Source organism: Xenopus laevis, chromosome 8S, assembly GCF_017654675.1.
Source record: "Xenopus laevis strain J_2021 chromosome 8S, Xenopus_laevis_v10.1, whole genome shotgun sequence".
NCBI lineage: Eukaryota > Metazoa > Chordata > Amphibia > Anura > Pipidae > Xenopus > Xenopus laevis.
This window is the reverse complement of record NC_054386.1, coordinates 57,056,715-57,083,022: the sequence shown is the minus strand read 5'-3', so window position 1 is coordinate 57,083,022 and position 26,308 is coordinate 57,056,715. Positions and strand designations below refer to the sequence as shown.

The window sequence follows — 26,308 nt, the reverse complement described above, 5'->3', positions numbered from 1 at the left end:
TGTTTAATCCCCAGTAATAGTGAAAGTGACAATTTCTTCCCATAGGCAAAATAAGCAAAACAATATGTATTTATTACCACTAGGGGAGCTGTTACATTGATCGTCGTTGCAAAGCAAAAGCTTTTTGGTTCAATAGAAGTGTTGGTGTTGAGGTGGGTAAGAAAAGACATGCTTTTAAAGGACCAGTAACATAAAAAAAATGTTTAAAAATTCGTTAGTGCACAACGAAAAATAAACACCAAGACAAATGTAACTTTTAAATAGCAAAGCCTTTATTAAGAAATAACTTACAGAAAGTCCACTTCCTGTCCTCTTCAGAAACGGCGAAAAGGCGACCATCCATACTGTAGCAATCGATTTCTCCTCCCTGGCTATTCACTGACAGGCATCGTCCTTCATCCTCCTCCAGGTGTCTAGCAGCAGCGATGTTACAGGCTCTCCTCTCCTGCGATTTCCCGGCTCCTGGTGTGACAGTGGTGCAAAGTTCGTTCCTGTGCTGGCGGCGATCAACTAGCAGCAGCGGGTCCTCTGCTTCCCTTCCACTGGCCTGGCCGTCTAGAGTTTCCCGTCTAGGCCAATGATGCTATCGCATACAGTATCGGTGGAGGGAGCAGAACAGAACTGGACCAGGCAGGAGGGGAGACTGAGAGGGAGTTGAGGGGAGCGGAGGAGGTAAGCCGATTAACAGTGAAAGGCTGGGAGGCAGTAGCAGGAACAAGTGTGCATTGGGACTCGGGAGACTCTAGACGGCCAGGCCAGTGGAAGGGAAGCAGAAGACCCGCTGCTGCTAGTTGATCGCCGCCAGCACAGGAACGAACTTTGCGCCACTGTCACACCAGGAGCCGGGAAATCGCAGGAGAGGAGAGCCTGTGACACGGCTGCTGCTGGACACCTGGAGGAGGATGAAGGACGATGCCTGTCAGTGAATAGCCAGGGAGGAGAAATCGATTGCTACAGTATGGATGGTCGCCTTTTCGCCGTTTCTGAAGAGGACAGGAAGTGGACTTTCTGTAAGTTATTTCTTAATAAAGGCTTTGCTATTTAAAAGTTACATCTGTCTTGGTGTTTATTTTTCGTTGTGCAGCAAACAAATTTTTAAACATTTTTTTTTATGTTACTGGCTTTCAAGTTAGCTGGGACAGCCAAATCATTTATAAGGTACAAGGAGGCCAATAAATCATGCAAAGAAGCTATAAGGCAAGCTAAAATTGATATGGAAAAGGATATTTTTAAAAAATAATCCAAAATTATTTTTTAAATATGTTAATAGTAAAAAAATGAAGCAGGAAGGGGTGGGACCTTTAGTATCAGAGGGTGGTCAGCTAGTTGATGAAAACAAAATAAATGCACAGATTCTGAACTCATATTTTTCGTCTGTCTACACAAATGAGGAACCAGTTAATGAAGGTTTCCTTCTTAATAGTCCCAATTTTAGTAATACAACTAATGATGCATGGTTCACACATGAGGACATTCAAAAGAGACTAGAACATGTTAAGATTAACAAAGGTCCGGGCCCAGATGGTATTCATCCCAGGGTACTTAGCGAGCTTAGCTCTGTGATTGCCAAACCTCTTTACTTAATTTTTCAGGCTTCATTGAGGTCTGGCATAGTGCTGAAAGACTGGCAAATTGCTAATGTGGTGCCTCTATTCAAAAAAGGATCCCGTTCTCAGCCTCAAATCTATAGGCCAGTTAGTCTGATGTTGTAGGAAAGCTTTTCGAAGGGTCAATAAATGATGGACTTTATAGCAAATCATAATACTATGAGTGTGTGCCAGCATGGTTTTATGCGTAATAGATCTTGCCAGACTAACTTAATTTCTTTTTATGAGAAGGTAAGCAGGGACCTAGATTCTGGGATGGCAGTGGATATGATTTACTTTGGCTTTGCTAAAGCATTTGATACAGTGCCACACAAAAGGTTACTGGTTCAATAAAGGAATGTTGGCCTGGATACATACTATTTGTACCTTTATAGAGAACTGGCTAAAAGCTAGACTACAAAGAGTGGTGGTAAATGGAACATTTTCCAATTGGACCAGTGTTGTTAGTGGAGTACTGCAGGGCTCTGTATTAGGTCCCTTGCTTTTCAACTTGTTTATTAATGACCTGGAGGTGGGCATTGAAAGTACTGTTTTATTTTTGATATACTAAATTGTGCAGAACTATAGGTTCCATGCATGATGCTGCCACTTTGCAGAGTGATTTGTTGTGAAGTTGTGAAACTGGGCAGCAAACTGGAAAATGAGGTTCAATGTTAATAATTGCAAGGTTATGCAAAATAATATAAATTCAAGTTATACACTAAATGGCAGTGTGTTGGGAGTTTCTATAAATGAGAAGGATCTAGGGGTTTTTGCAGATAACAAGTTGTCTAATTCTGGGCAGTGGCATTCTGTGTCTACTAAAGCAAATAAAGTTCTGTCTTGCATAAAAAAGGGCATTAACTCAAGGGATGAAAACATAATTATGCCTCTTTATAGGTCCCTGGTGAGGCCTCATCTGGAGTATGCAGTGCAGTTTTGGACTCCAGTCCTTAAGAGGGATATAAATGAGCTGGAGAGAGTGCAAATTGGTTAGAGGGATGGAAGACTTAAATTATGAGGGGACATGATTACACTTTACAAGTACATTGGAGGACATTATAGACAAATAGCAGGGGACCTTTTTACCCATAAAGTGGATCACTGTACCAGAGGCCATCCCTTTAGACTAGAAGAAAAGAACTTTCATTTGAAGCAACGTAGGTGGTTCTTCACAGTCAGGAAAGTGATGTTGTGGAATGCACTGCTGGGTGATGTGATGGCTGATTCAGTTAATACCTTTAAGAATGGCTTGGATGATGTTTTGGACAGACACAGTGGCGTTACTACCGGGGGAGCAGGGGGTGCGATTGGGCCAGGGCCCGCACCCCCTCAGGGCCCCCAGCAGCTCATGCGCCACTGGCTTCTTCAGTGTTTCCGGGCATACAGAGGGGGGTGGGGGCCCGGCTGCATGTCCCGCACCAGGGCCCGCCCCCCTCTTGTTACGTTACTGTATAATACACAAGATTTAGTGAGTCATGTGATAGAAATTAGATCACTAATCACCGTTTATTACGGATGACATCAGTACTCACTCTTTATAAGGATATAATTTATAAGATATTCATGGCTTTTGTGTAATATATACATATATATATCACTTAAAACTACAAAAAAACAAAAAAAAACAAAAAAACTACAAAAAAATAATTTTGTAAAGGGCCTCTGGGAATGTGCAAAACTGTAATAACTGAAAAAAACACAGAAATGTGTTCAAACTTTCATTACCTGCCAAATTTTGTAAAATGAACATGGAAATTAGGGAGTGTGGCCACAAAAAATGGGTGTGGTCACAATGTTGCCGTGCTATGCACGATAACTTTTTTAGCCCTCTTTCTGTTTCCAAAATGTTGGGAGTTATGTGCTAGCATGACTGTTCACTTCTCGGGCTTTGAGCCGGTATAACCTCTCTGGCCATGATTGGTTCAACCACTGTTTCGCAGCTGAAGCAGTGCCGGTGACATGGCTGTCCCCATTCAGCGCATCTATGTAGAAGGCGCATGGGTCCTTTGTGCAATGCCACCAAGTGCCTCTTTACAGAACAGGACATAGAGCTGACCGAGCGACTGCAATGCTAATCCTCGCCTTTAAAATTTCTGCACCAGGGCCCTTAGGGGTCTAGTTACGCCACTGGACAGACATAATATCAAAGGCTATTGTGATACTAAACTCTATAGTTAGTATAGATATGGGTATATATAATTTATGTGAAAGTATGGAGGGGTGTGTGTATGGATGCTGGGTTTTCATTTGGAGGGGTTGAACTTGATGGACTTTGTCTTTTTTCAACCAGATCTAACTATGTAACTATGTATACTATGTAACTATGATCTCTACAGACAGAGCATATAACATGGCAACTCTCACTAGTAAGTCCTAACTCTAAATATGGGAAATGTAAAGCTCAGGGCAAACACTAAACAAAACCCTGTTATATTTCTATTTAATGACATTTACATGAAAGATACACAATGTTAATAATTGGGTTAGTATTCCCTTTAACCCCATGGGTACCTTTGTCAGCAGCCACTTTAGAGAGCAGCCTTACCTGGCGATAGCCTTTTATGTAAAGGCGGTCCTTGCTTGAGCACAAGCCCATCTCCAACACCCTGCAATATAAAATAGAAATTTGGGAAGGTTAGAGTTAATGTGGAGAGGTGCCATATGCATAGGGACAGCGCATAGGAACAAGCACGTTTACTAATATGATTTATCTGCCATGATATTATGCCCCTTTTGTGTGTGCTTCTACTGAACCTGTTGAATTGGAACTATTCAAATGCTCCGTTTAGCTTCCCACCTGCCTTAAATTACATAATACATAATTTGCCCCACCCTGGAGTCCCATGTTAGGGGTGCCCTGGTATAGAAAAGCATACAGTCCAGTTTATACTAGTGGGATAAAGTACATTGCTGGGGACTGTACATTGAATTTGATGAACAATAGTGGGTTGGGACCAACCAAGGAGGACTGCAGGGACAGACTAAAGATAAATCCCCCAACTCACAAATGTGAGACTAAAGAAGAACAGCTATAGCTACATCTATAATGAGCAGCATGGCAACATGGCAACTCCTACAGCCAAGGGATAAGCTAACCTTACTGTTGCAAGTGCATATTATAGAGGGGGAAATACAGGACCAGTACCTTTGTCCAGAGGATCCCAAATGAGAAGATGTTATTAATCTCTGGCAGGGGGTCTTCTTTCTTCTTTGTCTTCTCTCTTTTCTTTGCTTCTCTCTCCTCTTCTTTTGCTGTCTCTCTCACAATCGCTTTCTCTCTCAAATCGGTCTCTCGCAAATCGCTCGTAATATTTCACTATTTGGGGAGAAATAATTAGAGATTGTGAGCAGGAGCATAATGGGGGCTGTGGACCCTGACACTTCTAGAGCCCCAGATGCCCTAAATGGCAGTCAGCTCTTTATCCTTCTACACTGTGATTAAAAATAGTATGCTAATGCATAAACTACAGATCCCATAATGCATTCACTATAAGGCTGTAATTGGAAGTGAGGGAACCTGACTGCTGGTGCGTGTGCTATTTAGGTAACAAAAATGTTGGGCAATCAGGATGTAGGCTTTTATCACTGGTGTGTGGAAAGGGCCTTCATCATCTCCCATGATGCACTATAAGGGTTGTAATAATAGAAGAACTGGCACTCAGAGCTCGATGCATGCGGGCAAAGCCCTGCGTGTTTATAAACATATTATTACGCTTACTACAATTGGGGTTGCCGATCCCTTCTGACTGTGCACCGGGCCAACTTATGCTGGAGAGGCCAGGGTGTGCTGGTGGGTTCTGGAATTTGCACTATAAGGGTTGACCATAAGAGGTTGGTAGCATTTGTATTGCTTATAATGTCATGATCAGGGTGGGCTTGTAACAGCACTACAGATCCCATCATGCTCTATGAATCCTTGGTTATATTAATACAGGGTTCATCTCCATATTCCTGTTGGTTTCCCTTCCCCCCTGCATGTACGTAGTGTGCCTGCTTCCCATAACCAGCTGTGTTCTTATCAGTGCCCCTGCACCCATAATGCCAGGAATCCTACGGGCAGACATTTATTCTTCGGATTTGTGCTACTTGTCTTTCTACTTAAGCCTCTCTGAACTGTCACCCACTCTAGTGCTGAGGCCACTGACTGTTGCTAGGATGAGTGCGACCATTGGAAAATGACAGTTGGCAAATGACCGTTGGCATTTACAGCAGAGGCAGAAAAAAATGTCTAATGCTTCAAATGCAACAGCAAGTAAACAAACACCCACTGCCTTAGAACTATATGTTTTTATGGTCTCACTCCCATTAGAGATGGCATATGGGGAGACTTTAGGCACTTTCACACCCACATGTGTTGGTTGATTGGGGGTCAGGGCTGCCATCAGAAACCCATTTTCAGGTGATACCCTGTATAAGTGTAATATCTAGGTATCTGTATCCAATTAATACTGAGTTTATTTGAATATATGTTTAGTGCCTCTCAACAGGCTGCAGTTCCTGTGTACAATTGCAGAAATTTCACATGTTTAGAAAGTATTACCCAGAGAGCACAATCTATCTTATACTATCATAGTGTATTTATTGCAGGAATGTAATGCCAAGTTGCCTTAAATTACCCCCCCCCCATTCCTGCTTGTCACACAGATGCCATTTGGAACAGTTTCATGACAAGCAGCATCCCAAGCAATTAGATTGGTAGACAGTGGGCTGGGCTGGAACTAGGGGTAGGCAGAGTAGGCACGTGCCTAGGGCGCAGAGGTGGAGGGGCGCCAGGCACGTACTTACTCATACCCCTGGTCCGGTCCCTTCTCTGCCGACTTGTTGTAATCTATGAGCGATAGCGCGTTGTTTCGCACATGCGCACAAGCAATTTTGGGAGCGATGGTACCACTACCCAAGCTACTATAAGTGATGGATGACAAAACACCCAAAATTGCCCTTTGTATCATCTAAATATGCCCCCGTGTTCCCTGTGTATGGATCTGCTGCACTTACCTCTGAATCCAGAAATGAAATAACGGTCATCTGTACCTGAGCCGTTAAATCAACTTCCTTGCAACTTTCAGCCAATCAGAGCTGAGCTGAGTGATGTCACCGAGATAAGGCATGATATCCCAGCAACTGACAATCGCATACATATCAAACTTGCACATTCTGAAACAACACTAATAAACTATAAACATAAGCAGTGTCGGACTGGGAAACCAGGGGCCCACCAGAAAACCTTAGGTTGAGGGCCCACTTTCCAAACTATTATACCTCCTTCTCCTCACTCAACCTCTTTATTCTCCTAGTCTCTTTTCTCTACATACTATACGCTATTCTTCCATTATCAAGCCTCTTTATTCCCATAAAGAAATAGAGAATGACCATGAAACAGGCCAAAGGTTAGAAGCAGGAGGGCCCGCTGACACCTTGGCCCACCGGGAGTTTTCCTGGTATCCGGGTGGGCCAGTACGACACTGAACATAAGCAGCTTTAGCACCAGGGCCCCCATCAGATCTCCTGGGACTCCTGACTGGACCCCCCCTGTCAACATTTAATGACGGCCCTGCTTAGATCTCTCTGTAACTGAACTACAGCTCAGCTACTAGTTATCATGGGGATAGCTGGGCAGTTTAGCAATGGCTAGAGACATACAGAGATCTCTGAGGCAGTAACGGGGGCCCCCACTGCGGAAGTATAGGGGGTTCTGCATTTAGCGTAGGAAGTGTAACTTTAGTACCAAATGTCACATTTAAAACAAAAAGTTTGATCCTGTTGTGGCACTTCCACATATTCCTGTACTAGCAGGGAGGATGCTCCAGTATCTGAAATAACATTTTTTCTATCATATTCTTGCATACCAGTTTAGTTATTACCACATTTGACTTTACATGTCTAGCAGCAAGCTGTGCCCTTACATATGTTGTCAGGGTCGGGCTGGGGATCCGGGGCCCACCGGGATTACTCTCAGGGCCCTGCCCCTGCCGTACCCCCCCCAGTGTTAGCAGCTGTCAGTGAGCTTCGGAGAGACACATAGGTACAGAGGTTTTTCTGCTCACAGTGAAAGCTGCAGTGGTCTGTTCTGAATCACTTAGTTACTCATGTCCAGAGAGAGCCACTGACTAAAGGTGGCCATACACTATTAGAGGTCGCCAAACGAGCGAATCTTAACCCGATATGCCCACTAACAGCTGGGCGATATCAGGTTAATCTGAACATTGGGCCCTGGGGCCGAACAATTAGATTACAATGCTGTGAATGGGCGCCTACGGGTCACAGGACCGCATCAAGTAGCCGATGCGTTCCTGGAACAAAAAAAAAATGAAACTTGCTCAATCTATATCTGCCGATTTTTGGCCGGATATCGATTGGGGGGACCAGTTGGGAGTCCCCACACACGGGCAGATAAACTGCCAAAACGGTCTAAAGGACCCATATCAGCATCTGGCCGTTTTTGGCCACCTTAACTCAGAGTTGGAGAGCTGAAAAGCAGGAAGTTGGGTTCTGTTCTATTCTGTTCAACATCCAATCACTCCAGCCTTTATACATTACATTTTTGGCTAACTATATTGAATTTTTTTTTTTATTTTGCACAGTCTATTTACCCAGTGTTTTAATTTTACACTGAACTGTTCCTTTAATATATATGATCACAATATTAACCCAAGGCTGTCTGAAGGAAAAGAAACAGACATTTGAACTGCAGATGCTAAAAAAAAAAGCTTAGGTACTTCTGTTATGAAGCACTTTGGAAGTCAGATTGAAGCTCAAGATTTAAAAAGAAAACCAAAGGCCTGCCTTATATAGAAGTTTGGGGGGAATTAAGTGTTAAGCTAACTTGGTGTTACTGGTCCTTTAAAAAGGTTTAGGGGCAACTATCCTCTCTTTAAACAGAAGTCCCTCCCATGACCGTTATCCCATGTTCTTTTACTTAATTGGGTGCTCCACATTTTCCGTCAGCTCATGAAACACCAAGGCAACAGTTTCTATTCAATTTATTGTTCCCAAGTTGTCCATTACATTCAGTGTCGGACTGGGGTGGCTGGGGCCCACCAGGAAATCTTATGTCAAGGGCCCGCACCCTCCCCCCCCACACCGATACCGGATGATTGGGAAAGTACGATTTTTGAAATGAATGGGCAAAAATGTGGGCAACAAATCTAATTAAATCAAATTAAAAATAGTGAAATCAAATGCTAGTAGTCACTGTAGAAATGGATAAGTAATTAACCCCAGAAATGCCAATGATCCCCATAGAAACTAGATGATCAGCAATAATGCCAGACATCACTCTGTGTGAGTAATACTGTAGGTAGCAACTGGCACCCCGAGTATATTATACACGGTTAGAAACACTGAATAGTTACACCGAAGCACAAGCATTTTTTCCAGCATTTCTTTCTATTTTTACATATTGTTCTAACTTTTCCTATTCTTCAATAACCATTTTATCTCTCATTATCCACTTTTTCTTCAGAATGCAGCTCCTGCCTGAATCTTTTGGCAAAGCTTTCCATTTTTTTTCTTGCCCTGGCCTCTTCACATACGTATGTTCTTAAAGTGGAATGTGAATAAATGACTGCAAAAGTTCTAACCTTGCCCCTGGTAACATAAATCCACCATAGCCAGCAACAATAAGATCTCCAATCCACAGCCCTAAACATCAGCAAAGAGCGCACATTTCTAGCAGTACAGTAGTGATGTGCGGGTCAGGCTTTTCCCAACATGTCAGTTAGAGTTTCTAATGCTAACAGACTACTGAAGCTCAATTATGACAGCCCCCTCATAGAGGAACCTGGGGGATCAGATGGGTAATGTAAAAGCATCTGTGAATACTTTTATGGCAAAAATTATTGTTTCTGGTGTCACTTTCTCTTTAAACCCAGGGGCTCACAGACAACCATCCAGATGTCTCTTCCTTCAACTAACCATACTGGGGGTAGCAGGTGATCCCCACTGAAAACTTTATAGGAAGACTTACCACCTCAAATACAAGTGTGATTTTGCATTTTCTGGATTAACTTTGTACTAAGATCTTTAAACCTGTATTATCTGTATATCCCCCGCCAGTAGAAATTCCTTGTATAAAGACCCCTAGAACTCATAGCAGAATGGCAACTTAATTTGTAAATCCCCCAGAATTCACAACATAATGGCATAATGACAACTTAATTTATAAATACCCCCAGAATTAATCGCAGAATGGTACAAAGGCAATTTAATGTATAAATACCCCCAGAATAAATAGCATAATGGCACAGAGGCAATTTAATATATAAATACCCCCAGAATTAATCGCAGAATGGTACAAAGGCAATTTAATGTGTAAATACCCCCAGAATAAATAGCATAATGGCACAGAGGCAATTTAATATATAAATACCCCCAGAATTAATCGCAGAATGGTACAAAGGCAATTTAATGTGTAAATACCCCCAGAATAAATAGCATAATGGCACAGAGGCAATTTAATATATAAATACCCCCAGAATTAATCGCAGAATGGTACAAAGTCAATTTAATGAATAAATACCCCCAGAATAAATAGCATAATGGCACAGAGGCAATTTAATGTATAAATTCCCCCAGAATTAATCGCAGAATGGTACAAAGTCAATTTAATGAATAAATACCCCCAGAATAAATAGCATAATGGCACAGAGGCAATTTAATATATAAATACCCCCAGAATTAATCGCAGAATGGTACAAAGGCTATTTAATGTATAAATACCCCCAGAATAAAAAGCATAATGGCACAGAGGCAATTTAATATATAAATACCCCCAGAATTAATCACATAATGGCACAGAGGCAATTTAATGTATAAATACCTCCAGAATTAATCATATAATGGCACAGAGGCAATTAAAATGTATAAATACCCCCAGAGTTAACTCTATTGAAAACTCTACACCAAACAGGGTAACTGGCTGGCAGTACTAGCAATAAAAGCTGCTTACCACTAGTAATCTCGATGCTTTGACATGGGGGGGGGGGGGGGTGAGGAGGAATCTGTTGAGCAGCTACGCCTGCCAGAAACAAAACTTTTCACCATGGCCTCACCGACAAAGTCCTGTGTGGGAAATTCATTCCCCGATAGTTGCAGCTCTTTCATAGTTGATTTAGAGCACTGCCTGTCTGTTCTCTCCAGACACAGTCTGGCTCTGGGATGCGTCGCTGTCGAACACAGCATGCACATACCGATCGTGCACTTGTCTATTCAGAGACCCGTACGTACTTCACGTAACGTTGCTCCCGAAACTGACTAATCACACTGTACGAGTAACGTTGCAAAGCAGGAAGAGCTCAGTAAAGTGAATCGGGTGACCAAGGCCCCCCTAGCTCCCGGTTCCGAACATTTATGGTGGCAAGTTAATTAGAGCCAGGGCCTAGGGGCCCACCAAGGCTGGGGCCCACCGGGTTTTTTCCCGGTACCCCGGCAGGCCAGTCCGACCCTGATTACATTATTCTCCATTAAGGGAGACTTTCAGTGCATGGCAGAAAAGCAAACCTGTTTATGGTTAATGAATATAATATTATTATAGCTGTGTCAGTATGTCTTGCCTTTCATTTTTATCTTGCCATTGTTGCACCGTAATTGTGCGAGAGTAATGGTAAAAAACCCCAGCTCCAACAACAATATTGTAGCTGCATTTGGGTGTCTAAATATTGAATAGAGTCTACCTGACATTAATTCACTGTGATCAGGGCAGCCATCAGGGGGGGACAGGGGGGAGAGTTGTAGGGGGCCCGAGGGTAAGGGGGGCCCTGCAACGCCACACTTACTTGATTAGCCGGCCCCCCATCTTTCTGAGAGCTGCTGACTTGGGGAAGGCATGGACGTTTAAGTGGCCCTGGCCACCAATTTTCTTATAATGTTGGGGGGGGGGCCTGGCCACCAATTTTCTTATAATGTTGGGGGGGGGGCCTGGCCACCAATTTTTTTTCTCATGTGGGGTCCTAGCCACCAATATTTTTTAATGGGGGGGGCCCTGGCCACAAATGTTTTTTTATGGGGGGCCCTGACCACCAATATCTTTTTATTAACATGTGGGAACCCTAGCCACCAATATTTTTTTTGTTTTTTGTGTGTGGTGGGGAGGGCGGACCTGTAGGTGGGGCTTGCGGTGGGCTCAGCCCAGGGGGGAAGGAAATGTTGTCATATGGGGTCCTGCGATTTCTGATGGCGGTCCTGACTGTGATCCCCACTCACCCCACAGAGGCAGTGATCCCTTCAATACCTACAAACATACAGCGACACAACGAACTGCCCCAAAACCTGAGGTAGAGGTTGCAACCTGTACTAAACCTACAATACAAGTTGGCAACCCTGGGAATTTAGTTGCAGGTCCTGTCAAGAGTCAGCAGCCACTTGAACCCAGTGTCGGACTTGAAGGGGACAACACTGGCCCACCGGGATACCAGGAAAACTCCCGGTGGGCCCAGGTGTCAGTGGGCCCTCTTGCTTCTAACCATTTAGTCTATTTCATGGTCATTCCCTATTTCTTCAAAATAGGCTGAATGTTGAAAGACTAGAGTATAGTAAGGAGAAAAAACTAGGAGAATAAAGAGGTTAAACGATGAGAGGAATAATAGTTTGGAAAGTGGGCCCATGGTCTAAAGTTTTCTGGTGAGCCCTGGTCTAGGGTTTTCTGGTGGGCCCTGGTCTAGGGTTTTCTGGTAGGCCCCTGGCATCCCAGTCCGACACTGCTAGAACCTATTACCACTTTCCCATATTTGAATTTGCCTCTCACGAATAGGTAAGCCGCAGTGGAGCGGTCACATGCTAGGATCACATGATCGTGACGTCAGGTCCTTTCCGAAGATAGGAACTAGCCGCTATCATTGTGAAATGCTACCTGCAACAAATTTGTAATATGAGCATGCGCACTTCTCTTCATGACTTCCGCCCAAAATCCCTCACTTCCGTCAGCCTAAGCGAGTGGAGGAAATGTCAGTGTGAAGTCGGAGTGCTTCTAGCTTTGATACGCACCCGTGCCCCGGATGTAAACTGATCCTTCTCCCGTGAAACACTGGGAAGCTCCCGGGCCTTGCTGCACGCCAGCATGTTTAAGAAGTGAGTGCCGAAGGTTTTAGTTGCATGTTTTGTGTTTATTTCGTTGGTATGGCGTGGGGTAGTAGAAAACCTGCTAGTGATTATGTCTGGTACAAATCACTGTCGTACGTGAATATGTAAACCCTCTCCAGGGAGATCAGCCTCAACCTCTTGTTAATTACCGTGGCATTATGACTTTGCGCACAGATTGTTGATTGATAGTCCATATATATATATATATATATATATATATATATATATATATATATATATATATATATATATATATATATACTTAGCAACTGAGCAGTGTCCAACGTGTATATTAGCAGATGCTTGTGCTCTTAAACTTACAGTCTTTGACGAGAGATGGGTTGGAAGTTGTGGTTCATCTCTACATCCCTGCCCATTCTTCATCTTTTGTTTTTTGCAGCCTGTGAGTCTGGGTGAAACATCTTACTGTCAGTGCTCCACCATTCCCTGGCCTGTATCTTACCCTTTGCACATTAACCCTTTAAGTTGTGAATGTATGGATTTGTGCAATTCTGCACTTTATCCTGTTTCAGTTTGTAATATTTGATATACAGGTATGGAATCACGTAAATTATAGGAAGGTAGAGGGGCAATTCTGTCGCCGCTGCCGCCCGGGTGCCACCTCCCTCCCAGTACGCTCTTAAAAACTAATGTCCGAGTTCCCTGCACTAGTGTAGTGGGTTAAAACCTGGAAATTTTGTTCATAACGTTACAAGTGTAACTGGCTGCATACTGCTGTCTGAGGCAAGGTTCTCATCTTGCCTCATGGCAGGAGTGGCCCTGGGAAAGCCATATCCCATAGAGTCCATTTTAAGAAAATAATTCTAATTTTTAAAAGTGATTTTCCTTTTCTCTGTAATAATAAAACAGTAACTTGTAATTGAACCTAGCTAAGATATAATGAATCCTTATTGGAGGCAAAACAAACCTATTGGGTTAGTTTAATTTTGAAATTCTTTTTTTTTGTAAACTTATGGTATGGTGATTCAAATTATGGAAAGACCCCCAGGTCCCAAATCATTCTAGATAACCAGCCCCATACCTGTTTTGTATACTGGTCCTGTGCAGGAGGTGAAATGGTTTATTTGATCATATATGAAACATTGTGAGGTCACTGGTAAAAACTATAACATTTATGTTTGTTATAGAGCAGTAATGTTACAGAACAACAGACAACAAATGAGCGCTAACATTTGAGTACACATGGTAAAGAATACTGAGCAGGCATTACCTTTGAATTCAGTTTTTTTGGTAACTTGTTAATTAACATTTTCAGGTATATAAAACATCACTGAAGGACAGTACTCTTCATATGGCATATGTTCTTATATAATGCAGCAAGAGAGCACAACATTGAACTGAGACCTCTCTAGCCTTCAGTCAGTGTTGTGTTGCCAGTGTACACTTCAATATAAAGAGTACACAAACAAAGTGATTACATAAATGCAGGTGGGTCACAAGATACAGGTGAGAACAGTTGGTTGTGTCAGATGAAACACAACCAACTGTTCTCACCTGGCAACAGTTTGCCATGTAATGGAATAGGAATCAAGTTTACTATGGAATACAGTAGCAAGTTCTGTAAGACAAAAGACTCCGTTCAAATTGGAGAGCACTATAGTCCTATTCCAGGAACACTTAGGGGCACATTTACTAAGGGTCGAATTTTGAAGTTAAAAAACTTCAAAATTCGGCCATTGAATTTGATACTTCGAAGTAAAAATCGTTCGATCGATTAAAAAAAATACTTTGACTTCTAAAAACTTAGGCAGATACTGGCTATAGGTTCTAGGAGGTCCCCATAGGTTAACATAGCAATTCGGCAGGTTTAAGGTGGCGAAGTGTCAAAGTTTTTTAAAGAGACAGTACTTCGATTTACGAATGGTCGAATACTGGCAGTTTTTTAATTCAAATCGAATTTTGGCCTATTCGATGGTCGAAGTACCCAAAAATTACTTCGAAATTCGAAAATTCACTTAGAATTCACTTTGACTCTTAGTAAATGGGCCCCTTAAATTATATCTTTTGTAGTTTCTCGATTCTCATTCACTAAAATGGGAGCTGGTTGCCAGCAGTTTTTTTAATTTTGGTGAGGACTGTATCTGTACTTTAAATGGCAGTAAATGACACGTAGGGGTAGATTTATCCTAAATCTAATCATGGAAGAAATCAAATTAAATTTTTTTGCACCCAAACTCACCCATTCAAGTTATATTTTTGAAAAACTTGAATGTCTGGAATTTATTAAGCAAAAAAAAAAAACCTTGAAACGTGATTGTAGAAATCTACAAAAGCTGGCGAGGTTAGGTTGAAGTCAATGGGAGTTGTCCTAGGGCGGCAAAGCTCAAGTTTTTTGGTTGATTTGAGGGTTTTCAATACATAAAGCCAATCTATTTGAGCGATTCAAGTATGCTCGGGACATGAACTCGATCATTTGAGTTTTTCTCCCTGTTATTCTTTGGCACTCGGATTTCTTCATACATACCCAAACGTGAAGTTCGAGTTTATCTGAAATAAAAAACCCTCACACATCTCACAGATTTGATGCTTGATAAATTTGCCCCTTAATCCAGAGATTTTCAAGCACAGCCCTGCCCAAAATTTTTTATTTCTCAGCTTAAGCTAGTTGTTGTGTTTGACATCTTGACCGTTTCTGCCTTTAGTTTTGCTGTTCTGGGTGCATTTTATTAAAAAAAACAGGTGCCTTGAAATGTGTCATGCCAAAGTCTTCCTCAAAATAACTTCTTTTGAAATGCTCTTGCGCAGTTGTCCCCAACCAGTGGCTCGTGAGCAACATGTTGCTCACCAACCCCTTGGATGTTGCTCCCAGTGGCTTCAAAGAAGATGCCTATTTTTCAATTCCAAGCTTGGAGGCAAGTTTTGGTTGCAAAACTGCACCAACTGCACTATGTATACAGATGGGCCTTTGGGTTTGCAATTATAAAGGCTAGCTAGTTTCTACAAATCAGTATTGGGGAAGGAATTCTTGAGATGACAGCCCTTCGGTTCCTGCATTCTTCGTCTTAATGGTTATTCCTCTTTATCAATAATTTGTACCCAGGATGAAATTGTGCTGTAGTACATTTTAAGACACTTTAAGATTAATCTGTGCTATAAGAGGGTTGTGTTTTCATCTCCGAAAGACACTTTGAAGCATAGTTGAACACTTGGGTTAATTATTAATTAACTAATTTATAATTAAAGGTAGTCAGCAGAGATTCCTTGTATAGAAAGTAGAAGGAATAAAGAAAACTATATATATCAAAAGTACAAACTTACCATAATGAAACTGGAACTCAAGCTAAGTGTATTAGAAGTATGAATCTCATTCATAAGCTCTACATGTTTTGTGCCCGCTGTGGCTCTTAAACTGGCCATATTCAAGAAGACAAACTGCAGAGTTGGTGGCTTATTTGTATGGAGGGGGCTCCAGACAGACTTTCATAATTAATACAACATAAATCAGCTTGGTATTGGGCATATATGAAAATCCTGCCAGGCGAAAAGTTTTTATACAGACAGGGAAAATCTGCTAGGCAAAACACCAAGAGCATTTAACGGTATTGCATAGAATAATGACTTTATGTCTGACCTAAAGGCAATTTATAATATAAAAAAGGATTCTGTTTGGGGGGGGAAAGTGAAAAATACAAACACGATACAAGTTTGAGTGTCTTGGGGTTACCATGTCTTATAACGGCTTATAACTAACTACTATGTTTTTTGGCAGTCACCTGTTTGTAACTTATCTTTTGTGTTAGAAAAAGACTTTTCCATCTTGGGTTAAAGGTGTTGTTCGCCTTTGTGTTAACTTTTAGTATGATGTGTGGGATATTCTGAACCAGTTTGTAATTTAAAAAAAAAAAAATTATTTGTGGGTTTAGTTTTTTATTCAGAAGCTCTCCGTACAAATTTCCCTAGTAACCATGCGTTAATTTGAATAAGAGACTGGAATATGAATAGAAGGGGGTCACAATAGATGATTAATAAAAAGTAACAATAAATATGTAGCCTTAGGGTAAGGTCACACTGGGTGATTTGGGGAGATTTAGTCGTCTGGCGACTAATTGCCTCGTCTTTGCGGCAACCAATCCCCCCGAATGCCTTACCTCTGTCTTGCGCTGGCACAAGACAGAGGTAAGGCATTTGGGGAGATTGGTCGCCGCAAAGACGAGGCGATTAGTCACTGGTTGACTAAATCTCCCCAAATCGCCCAGTGTGACCTTACCCTTACAGAGCATTTTTTATTGGAGGTCAGTGACCGCATTTCCAAGCTGGAAAGAATCAGAAGAAGGAAAATAATTCAAAAACTATAAAAAATAAATAATGAAGACCAAATGAAAAGTTGTTCATTCTATAACATACTGAAAAATTATTTACAGGTAGTGATGGGCGAATTTATTCGCCAGGAGCAAAATCGCGGCGAATTTGCGTGATTCGCGCCGAGCGAATAAATTCGTGAAACGCCCGCGAAAATTCGCGGTAAGAATTCGCCGGCGTCAAAATTTTTTTTTTCGAAAAACGGGCGCCGGCGTCAAAAACGAGACGCCGGCGCCGTTTCGCAAATATTTCGCCGTTTCGTGAAATTCGCAAATTTTTCGGCGAAACGGCGCAAATTCACCCATCACTATTTACAGGTGAACCGCCACTTTTACATGTTTATCTCGTTTACATTTGTATTTTAAAGGAGGAGTTTACATTAGATGTATTCGTCGCTGTATTCCATGCATAGCTGCAACTGATTTTCATTTATTTGTCATATTCTGTTTTTCCCTGGAGAGAGATTTACCCAGAGAGTAGAATTACACTAAGTATACCATTTGTTTTTATTGCTATTCTTTATATATTTATTGCTTAGCACTCTTATAAGGCCTGATTGCTAGGAAAATTAGCCTAATAAGCAAAGTTAATTCGACAAAAGAGTAAACTAAAAACATAATGACTTTATAAGACACTTTTTTCATTTTATTATCTACCTCATCCAGATCTTACTTGGGTTATAAACCATTAGCTGGTTTTAATGATTTTGTATACATTGATTTCTTAGCAAAGGATTACATTATATTCTTATGTTCTGATTTTATTTGAATCTAGATTTGATGAGAAAGAAAATGTATCCAACTGTATCCAATTAAAAACATCTGTGATTAAAGGCATCAAAAACCAACTGATTGATCAGTTTCCTGGGATAGAACAATGGCTCAACCAAATAATGCCCAAAAAGGACCCAGTAAAGATTGTTAGGTGGTAAGTTTCCTGATACTTTTCAAGATGAGATATGTGTTCACTGATTAATCTGAAATTATCCATCATCTAGAAAACCTAGATTGATTATAGGTCACAGATCTGCTTCTGTAAAAGCAAAGCTGGCAAAAAAAAAACTGCTGTGTTGGTTACTTAACTGTTTATAACATTTACAATAGATGATTCTGCTTGTGTTTTTTTGGGGGCAAAAGCCATACTTATATGCATGCTCTTGATTTATTACTGATATTTTTTGATGTTACTATATATATATATATATATAATTGTTTTTAAGTGATACAAATAGAATGTAGTGTTGCCCCGCACTGGCAAAAACGAATGTTTGTTTCAGAAACACTATTCTTGTTTATATAAATAAGCTGCTTTGTAGCAATGAGGGCAGCCATTCAAGGGAGAAAAGGCTCCGGTTACACAACAGATTGCAGTTAAGCTCTGTAGAACATAATGATGTTATCTGTTATCCACTATTTCATCTTTGTTACACAGCAGCTTGATTATATGAACTTTTTTTTTTTTTTTTTTTTTAAAGGTTAATTTTTATTGAATTTTAACAGAAAAAATTAGAAAGAAGTAAAGCTAGTTAGAAGGAAAGAGAGAGGGGGAAAGTAGAGAAAAGAGGTATGGCTGAAAAAGTGACTATCATTGGTTGGTCGAGGTGGCTGGCGACTCGAGCCAAGGGTTCCAAATATTCTCAAATTTCTTCGGGCATCCGCGTGCTAAGTACGTGAGCTTATACAGTTCCGGTTGCGAATTAATTAGTCCAATCCATCTAGTCAGAGTCGGTGGCGATGGGCCCATCCAGTGCCGGGCAACAACTTTCTTTGCGTAAAAGAAAAGCAACCTCATCAGGCATCTAGTACTTACTCTAGGTATCACGGAGTCAAGGAGACCCAGAAGACAAGTAGCAGGGTTAAGTATCTGGGGAAGATCCAGTTCGGTAGCCATAAAGTTCACAATTGCCCTCCAATATCTAAGTATCACTGGGCAATCCCACATTAAATGCATGAAATTAGCGACAGAAGCACCACATCTTGGACAGCTGGGTGAAGCTACTTTCCCCATCGTAAATAGTTTCTGAGGGGTGAGGTATGTTTGATGCATGACCTTAAACTGTATGAGCCTGTCTCTTACACTCACCAATGGGACATATAAGTTGTCTATAATTTCTTCCCAATCATCAGGGTCTATACAAACCCCACTACTCTCCCACTTATACTTCACCCTGGGTCGGGGGTCATATCTATTGGAAATTAAGTGCTTATATGCATTGGATAGGAGCTTGACCTTGGTGGGTTGAGATATCAATATTTCTATCCCTGTGTACTGTAGGTGTAGAGGTGGGGTTGGGAATTGTGCTGAGCAAAGATGACTGATCTGGTTATAGCGGAATTCGGACAGGTCAGGCAGAGAGAGGATCTGGCGAAATTTAGTGGCATCCATTACAGGCAGTAAAGGGCCAAGATCCTTTCGAGTTCTATATAAGGCATAGTGCAGACTTTCAACAGAACGATTATGGATGCCGGGTTATCAGCGTCAAACACCTTCCAACCAGCAGCGTGTGAGGCCTGGGAGGCAAAATAATACAGCTCATAATTGGGAGAGGACAGTCCCTTCTGATCTTGTGGAGCATTGAGAGTGGCTCTGGACAGTGTGGGCGTTTTGTTTCCCCAAATAAATTCAGATTGCGTACGGTCTATATCATGTAAGGCTTTCTTGAGTATGTGGCAGGGGGTATTACTCGGTATATAAAGAAATTTAGGAAGATAAATCATTTTGCATATATTAATTCTGCCTATTAGCGTGAGAGGGAGTTTGGTCCAGTGTGCAAGCGTGTCCTTAAATCTACGGTGTAAGGAGTACAAGTTATGCTGCAAAAATAAAGTCGGATCTTTATGCACCGTTATCCCTAGGTACTTAAAATGGTCTGCCGCAGCCGTCTCTATTGGAAGTTGTCCGTCAAGCGGAAATAATATGGATTATATGAACTTTAGAAGTGGTTCTGAACAAACAGATCAGGGCAACAGTACATTATATTTTCATTATTTTAAAAAAACTTTCATTTGTTGGTGTTACTGTTCCTTTAATAAGATTGTAACTTCTCTAGCATTATTTTTTGGGTGGGGTGATCATTGTAGTCTGCTCAGTGAGAGTCAAATTGATGGAAATGCCATTCTCAGATGCTTTAGACGAAAGAGATTTAAACTTATCAGGTGAAAACCTTGCCTCAGGCGGCATCAAGCAGCCAGTTAATAGGGGCAGCAAAAAGCTTTTTAAGAGCTGAATTTCCAGGTTCTAACCTGGAAATTCAGCTCCGCTAGTGCAGAGAGCGATAGTGCACTCATTGCAGCAGCAGCTCCAGAATTGCCCATGGTCATAATGCATCAATAGCAAAAAAAAAAAAAAAAGGCAAAAATACAGTCCCCACTCAAAGGTGTTATGAAAGTAAAAATGGAAGACTCCCACATTAAAGCAACATTTTAATTTTAATAAGACCTGTAAATGCAGACTGGGTATTTTATTTCTACTATTAAATATTAATCTGTATTTATAGCACCAAACTTCTAAGTAATTCTTGAATGTTTTTTTTTTGTTTGTTTGTTTGTTTTTGTAGAAGGAAAGTAGTCGTATAGTTCATCTATTTCTCAAAGGTTTGCTGAATATCTTCATTTATCTACATGAGTCCCTGCCCACATAGTGCTAGTAATCCAATGTCCCTGTCATATAGTCATACAGCACACACCAGGTTTTAATCCAGAAGCCAGTCATCCTCTCCGAACAATTTGCACTGTTGCCAAATATATATATATATATATATATATATATATATATATATATATATATATATATATATATATATATATATATATATATATATATATATATATATATATATATATATATATATATATATACAAACGAAAGTTTATTATACTATTTTTTTAAAACCATTAGGCGGGGGTGCAATGAGGGTGTGACCACAAAATACATATAGTAAAATACAAGAGTCCTCTGCACTCAACCCATTATCAATATATTTAAGACAGAGACATTTTGTGCATACTGCTACTGAAAAATGCCTTACCCTTTAAACAAAACAGGGATTGTTTGTCCATATATTGCAATATATTTAAGCTGGCCAACTACGTCAGTCATCCCATATCTGGCCAGTCCTATGCTCAATTTTATCTGATTCATTAAGAATTCTATTGCTTCATTATACATTTTACAAAGGGACTAGGTTTTACCTGCAACTTACTTGCTGCTTTCAAAGTAAACCCCCATACTTGGCTGCCCTTTTATTAGACACCAAAGGAATGGTGCACTCAGTAGACAAAATTAATACCTGGGTGCCAGCATGGGAAATAAGCAGTGAAAAAGCCTGAGGCTTAATAATAAAACATTTTTTGTTTTTTCACTAAAACCCTGTGAGTGCCGCAATCCTTTTTCACTATATATATATATATATATATATATATATATATATATATATATATATATATATATATATATATATATATATATATATATATATATATATATATATATATATATATATATATATATATATATATAATCTTCTTTAAGCCATGGAAAAAGGGCTGATAAGGGCTGATGCTGTTGTTGTATATATTCTTTAAACAGCTGTTAAAAACGTTCAATAACTTCCTAACGTTCCTTTCCAAAGTTGTTCACAATATCTGATTTTGATTTTTCTTTTCCTTCGCTTTTTACCCTCTCCAATTCACTGTCTGTACCTACAGCCATGAGCACATAGAGATTTTAACTGTGAATGGAGAGCTGCTGTTCTTCAGGCAGAGAGAGGGTCCGTTTTATCCAACACTGAGACTGCTTCATAAATGTAAGTTTATAGATTCTTAAAAATGAAACAGTAGCTGTTTGGCCACAGTATGCCATAACTGTATGTACTTAAGCAACAGCAGGCTAATTATATCTGCCAGTGGCCTGCTGTGATTGGGCTTTTTTTAAGGTGGTCTACAGTGGGAAACTGTATTTGGGGTTCCAATTGTAGACAACTTGTTCTATTGAGTGTGAGGGGCTTTGGCTAATGATCATGCATAGATGGCATGTAACCCAAGGCAGCACACTTTACAGCCTCTTCTCCCATGGTGCATGCAAAGATGTGGGTTAGACAGCAGGTATGGGTTGCTAGCCTTGACAAAATCATACAGCAGTCCTGTTGCAAGTAACCTTTATATTAGCTCCAACATACTGAGGGTTAACTCTACCTTAAATACTGCAAATAGATAACTTCTTAGCCTGGCTTCATTGCATTGAAACATTAAAGGGAATGTTCACCTTTGGACAATAGTTCTAATTTACACAGCCCCTATTGGAATAAAAACATTTTTCTAACTCATATTTATTTTAAATATTTTAGTTTTGAGGATACACATCTAATAAGCTGTGGATCAGGGATGCTAAAAGTCTCTCTGTTCTAGGGATTGCCGACACCACCAATGATATGTAGGAAGTCAATAAGGAGGTTCAGCTATGAGTCTGTACTGTGCATGCCTTCCTCTCCAGCTTCTTTTTTTATTTCATTGATTGACTGAATCTTGCCAGCCAATCGTATCAAAGATATGCAAACGAGGCAGAATAGACGGGACATGCAACGTATGGGTTTGGTACTGAACCTCCTTATTTGGCTTTCTGCAGTCATCATCATGCTTGACAAAGGGGTTACACCCCGAAACGTTGCATCCGCAATAAATGAGCAAGGGGTCTCCCTGCTAGAAGCAACCCATGCTGTGCCGGTGTTTTCTTGCTTTTCATGTGGATCTTGAGGTTGCCAAACGCCTCCTTCACTGAGCACCTGGGTTTCGTTTGTGATTAGGAAGGCCAGGGTGTGCTAGGGTAATTTCTTTTCTTTCTCTCTCCAGATAAGGGATCCCATGCCAGACGGGTAGATGTTTCATGTTCTAGTTTTGCCCTGTTGATTGACATGATAAAGTGTATATGAGCCAATTATCCATAATCAGTGGTTCAGTTTTCAGTGGTACTATGGCTAGATATTATTATATCTAACCATATTATTTATTGAGAACCCCTTAGATTCCCTCAAGGGAAAATAAATGTAGCAAGTGTGGAATAGGCAACAAGGGGCAGAGCTATGCCACAGATAACGCTTGTTGGTACAGAAAGAAAGGAGTGAGACAAGTCGGATAAGCAATTTATGGTGCAAAGTTTGTGCCTTGTTGTGCCTTGCTCAGGAAGCTGTACAAAAAATAAATGACACAGAATTGACTGATACCCCTCACTGCATTGCTTTACATTATACCACCTATGAACTTGATATATATGTTTTACTACATCAAATTTATCTTTTTATTATATTTACAAACTGTTATTCATTCATGTGACTTTCCCCTCAGATCCTTTTATTCTTCCTCATCAGCAAGTGGATAAAGGAGCCATTAAATTTGTTCTCAGTGGCGCCAATATCATGTGTCCGGGCCTGACGTCTCCTGGAGCCAAGCTTTACCCAGCTGCAGCTGATACTGTGGTTGTATCCTTTCTACCAATTTAGAAACCATCACTTTTGGGTTTAGAAAAATGCAACCCATAAATGGTCCAAATCTCACATAAATAGCCAAGACTAATAGAGTTAAATTGGTTTCTTTTGTTTATTTATATGCTCATAATCAGGCAGATAACTCAAACCTAGCCGTGGGTATTATCCAATATGAACTGGTGTGAATAATCTTTGCCGAGAAATACTGACTTTAACAATGACACAGGGTCAGATAAATAGCCCAAGAATCTAAGATGATATTGGCGAAAATGCCATTGGTGGGAAAATCCTTCAGCTCTAAGTATGCCCAAAGAAGTAAACCTATAGCATTTGTTGAAGTTCCTTTTCCATTTGGAAAATCCATTTGAAAAAAATTAATAAAAATGATAGTTGCCCTTTATTTTTGCAGCATTGTTTTTTCTTGTTTGGAAGTGAAATTGCTTTTGTTCGCACACTGATTAGGATTGTAAGCTTCAGATGTATATTTTCCTATATTGTGATGGCCAGGCAATAATGGCAGAAGGAAAGCAGCATGCTCTCTGTGTTGGAGTTATGAAGATGTCTGCAGATGATATGTGAGTATTTATGTGCCACCATGTATGTATAACATACAACTGTAAAGGAGAGCTTAAGAGTGAAATTTGAAAGCCAATTTAGTACTACAAATGCCAAGTGAAAAATGTAGGTACTGATTAAAATATATTTAATGTTGGTCACAGAGCCAGTAATGGAAACTTTGTGCTGCTGCTCCATGCTGATCAACAGGTAGCATCTGTGCTAAAAATGGTAAGGAATTTAGGCTGTAAATGCCCGGGGGCGATTGTCGCCACCGCCTCCCTGAGGAGACGTCCGTGCTGCTACCCCCTCCCCCTGTGCTCACCTTCTCAGAAATTCGGCTCTTAAAGTGGACTTGTCACCAAGACGTAAAATGCTGTATAATAAAAGTCCTTTTCAAATGAAACATGAAATCCAAATTCTTTGTTATTAAAGTATTCATAGCTGTTGTATACTCATTTAAAAATCTCAGCTGTCAATCAAATATTGCCTGCCCCTTTTCTATGCCTTAGGCATAGAGGCGGGGCAAGCAATTACTTTCACTTTCCATTCAGCACTTCCTAAATGTCACTGCTCTCCCCACATTCCTCCAATTCTCTTAACCATTTAATTGTGTGACCAGTGCATGGGGATGGACATCAGGTCCCCCATTCTGGTGAACAAACAAGATTCTGAGATGATGCAAGTCTTGCCGAAATAACAGTGTCCACAAAATGGCTCCTGCCTGCTTGCTATAATTATGAATTCCCAGACTGATGGAAAGAAGACTCAAATAATTTATACAGTGTAATTACAGTTCATTTTGCTTGACTAATGTGATAAAATAGGATTTGGAATATTTTTTTGGGGTGACGGGTCCCCTTTAAAGGGGTTGGTCACCTTTGAGGTATTTTTTAGTATGATGTAGAGTGATATTCTGAGAATTTGCAGTTGGTCTTCATTTTTCAGAATTTGTGGTTTTTGAGTTATTTAGCTTTTTATTCAGCAGCTCTCCGGTTTGCAGTTTCATCAGACTGTTTGCTAGGGTCCAAATTACCCTTGCAACCATGCACTGATTTGAATAAGAGACTGGATTATAAATAGGAGAGGACTGAATAGAAAGATGAGTAATAAAAAGTAGCAATAACAATACGTCAGTGACCCCCCATTTGAAAACTGGAGTCAGAAGGCCGCAAATAATTAAAACTATAAAAAAAAATAATAATTTAGACCAGTTGAAAAGTTGCTTAGAATTGGCCATTCTATAACATACAAAAAGTTACCTTAAAGGTGAACCACCCCTTTAAAGTTACCAGGAGTGGCTTTTAGTTGCCCCTGGTAACTTGTGCGGAGCTGCTGTCTGAGGTGAGTTTCTCAACTCTCCTTGTTGGTGTAGTGACCCTGTATATGCTCATGTTTCAGTATTTACATAATCTAAATGTACAGGTACATTTGCTCTAGACTAGGCTTCTATGTTGTTTGTGTGTTTGACAGGCTGCCTATAATATCTGTAAATATATTCGAGCAATGGCAGCTGCCTGTGGTTACTGTAAGTTCTCATAGACCTGGGAGGTGTTTCCATTGCGTTCATTTCGCAAAACCTTTTCAAGGTGCTTGGTGACCGGCTAAAATTCCATTACACATGAATATAAAACCTGACTGTGTTACTCAGCATGGATTTATTATACTTTCTGTCAACCCGGACTGCTTTCCAGGAAAGAAAATGTGCCAAGTAAATATACATTTTTTCTTTCTCTTACAGCGAAAAAATAAACAAAGGCATCGGCATCGAAAACATTCATTATTTAAATGATGGCTTATGGCACATGAAGACTTATAAATGACCTTTTGGATTCAATGTGGACTGCTTGATAATGTTTGTTTTTATTTGTGTATTTGAGTTGAAATCTCATTCTGTGCTGTAGCTCTGCTTAATAAAGCAAGTTCAACTAATGACACCTTTTGTATTTCTTCTGTCCAGAAATAAATGTAATTGCTTAAATCAAGAGCCTTCTGTCATTGCCTGGGGATGGTCTACCTTTCTTACAGGGCCATGTGCATCAGCTACTAACACTGCCATCAAAGTCTGGAGCCCCATACAAGTTATCTGTGGCCCCCGTTACCACAAACAATTAACTATAGGTCAATTTTGCGAAGGCAAATAGCCTTAATGGATGCTGAGTTGTTTTTTTTTTCCCCTTTAACTTCAACCACAGCTACTATGATACAGATTTACAAATCATTTTACTGAAAGCAGGGGTGTAGCTATAGAGGACACAGACCCTGCAACTGCTGGGGGCCCCATGAGACT

The 26,308-nt window shown here is 40.5% G+C and overlaps 1 protein-coding gene across 1 annotated transcript; it reads left to right on the top strand.

Moving 5' to 3' along the window:
- Positions 1-12,508: 12,508 nt before the first annotated feature.
- mcts1.S (malignant T-cell amplified sequence 1 S homeolog) lies at positions 12,509-25,950 on the top strand. Its single transcript, NM_001095568.1, is given in 6 exon segments — positions 12,509-12,653; positions 17,760-17,912; positions 21,692-21,789; positions 23,324-23,457; positions 23,971-24,038; positions 25,760-25,950. Coding segments are annotated over 6 exon segments (546 nt in total). The 5' UTR covers positions 12,509-12,642; the 3' UTR covers positions 25,842-25,950.
- The last annotated feature ends 358 nt before the right edge of the window (positions 25,951-26,308 follow it).